At 44.4% G+C, this 558-nt stretch overlaps 1 protein-coding gene across 1 annotated transcript in view; it reads right to left on the bottom strand.

The window, feature by feature from the left end:
* EMH_0046510 (uncharacterized protein) overlaps positions 1-558 on the bottom strand; it is a gene marked incomplete at both ends in the record, with an annotated part of 3,525 nt that overhangs the window by 1,433 nt on the left and 1,534 nt on the right. Inside the window, 2 exons of the mRNA XM_013496170.1 lie at positions 6-208; positions 413-462. Coding sequence (XP_013351624.1) covers positions 6-208; positions 413-462 — 253 coding nt within the window. The remainder of the gene's footprint in view (positions 1-5; positions 209-412; positions 463-558) is intronic.

Consider the following 558-nt stretch of genomic DNA (forward strand, 5'->3'; position numbering starts at 1 on the left):
ATCACCCGGCAAGTGGTTCTTGGGTACTTTTGTTCCCGTTGCGAAGATTCTGTATTCACATTCATCTGTTTCTGCTGGAGCTGCAGCAGCATCACACGGGCGGCTTGGATCAGACTCTGGTGGTGTTATTTGTTTTCTTCTTTTCTTTGCATGCGCTGCTGCTGCTGCTTCTGCTTCTCTCTCTGCTGCTCGCTGCTCCGTCTCCTTCCTGTGTACACAACAGCACGCAACCAGCAGCAGCAGCAGCAACAATACCAACATCAGCAGCTCTCTCTTCTTTTATTAAACTTTTTAGTTCGTTGCTGCTGCTGCTGCTGCTGCTGCTGCTGCTGCTGCTGGGAGCCGGCTGCTGCTGTCAGCTGGGTGAAAGAAGAAACTGGAAAGCAAAGAAAAATATAAATAAGTGACGCACTTCATCTCCTGCATCTTTGAATGAAACATCGGAGCGTGAGCCAAATTGGACTGTACATACACCGCAACAAACACACATCAACCCTCCAGCTTGTATATATATATATATATATATATATATATATATATATATATATATATATATAT

This window comes from Eimeria mitis, genomic scaffold, assembly GCF_000499745.2.
Source record: "Eimeria mitis Houghton genomic scaffold, Emh_scaff1958, whole genome shotgun sequence".
In the NCBI taxonomy this organism is placed as follows: domain Eukaryota; phylum Apicomplexa; class Conoidasida; order Eucoccidiorida; family Eimeriidae; genus Eimeria; species Eimeria mitis.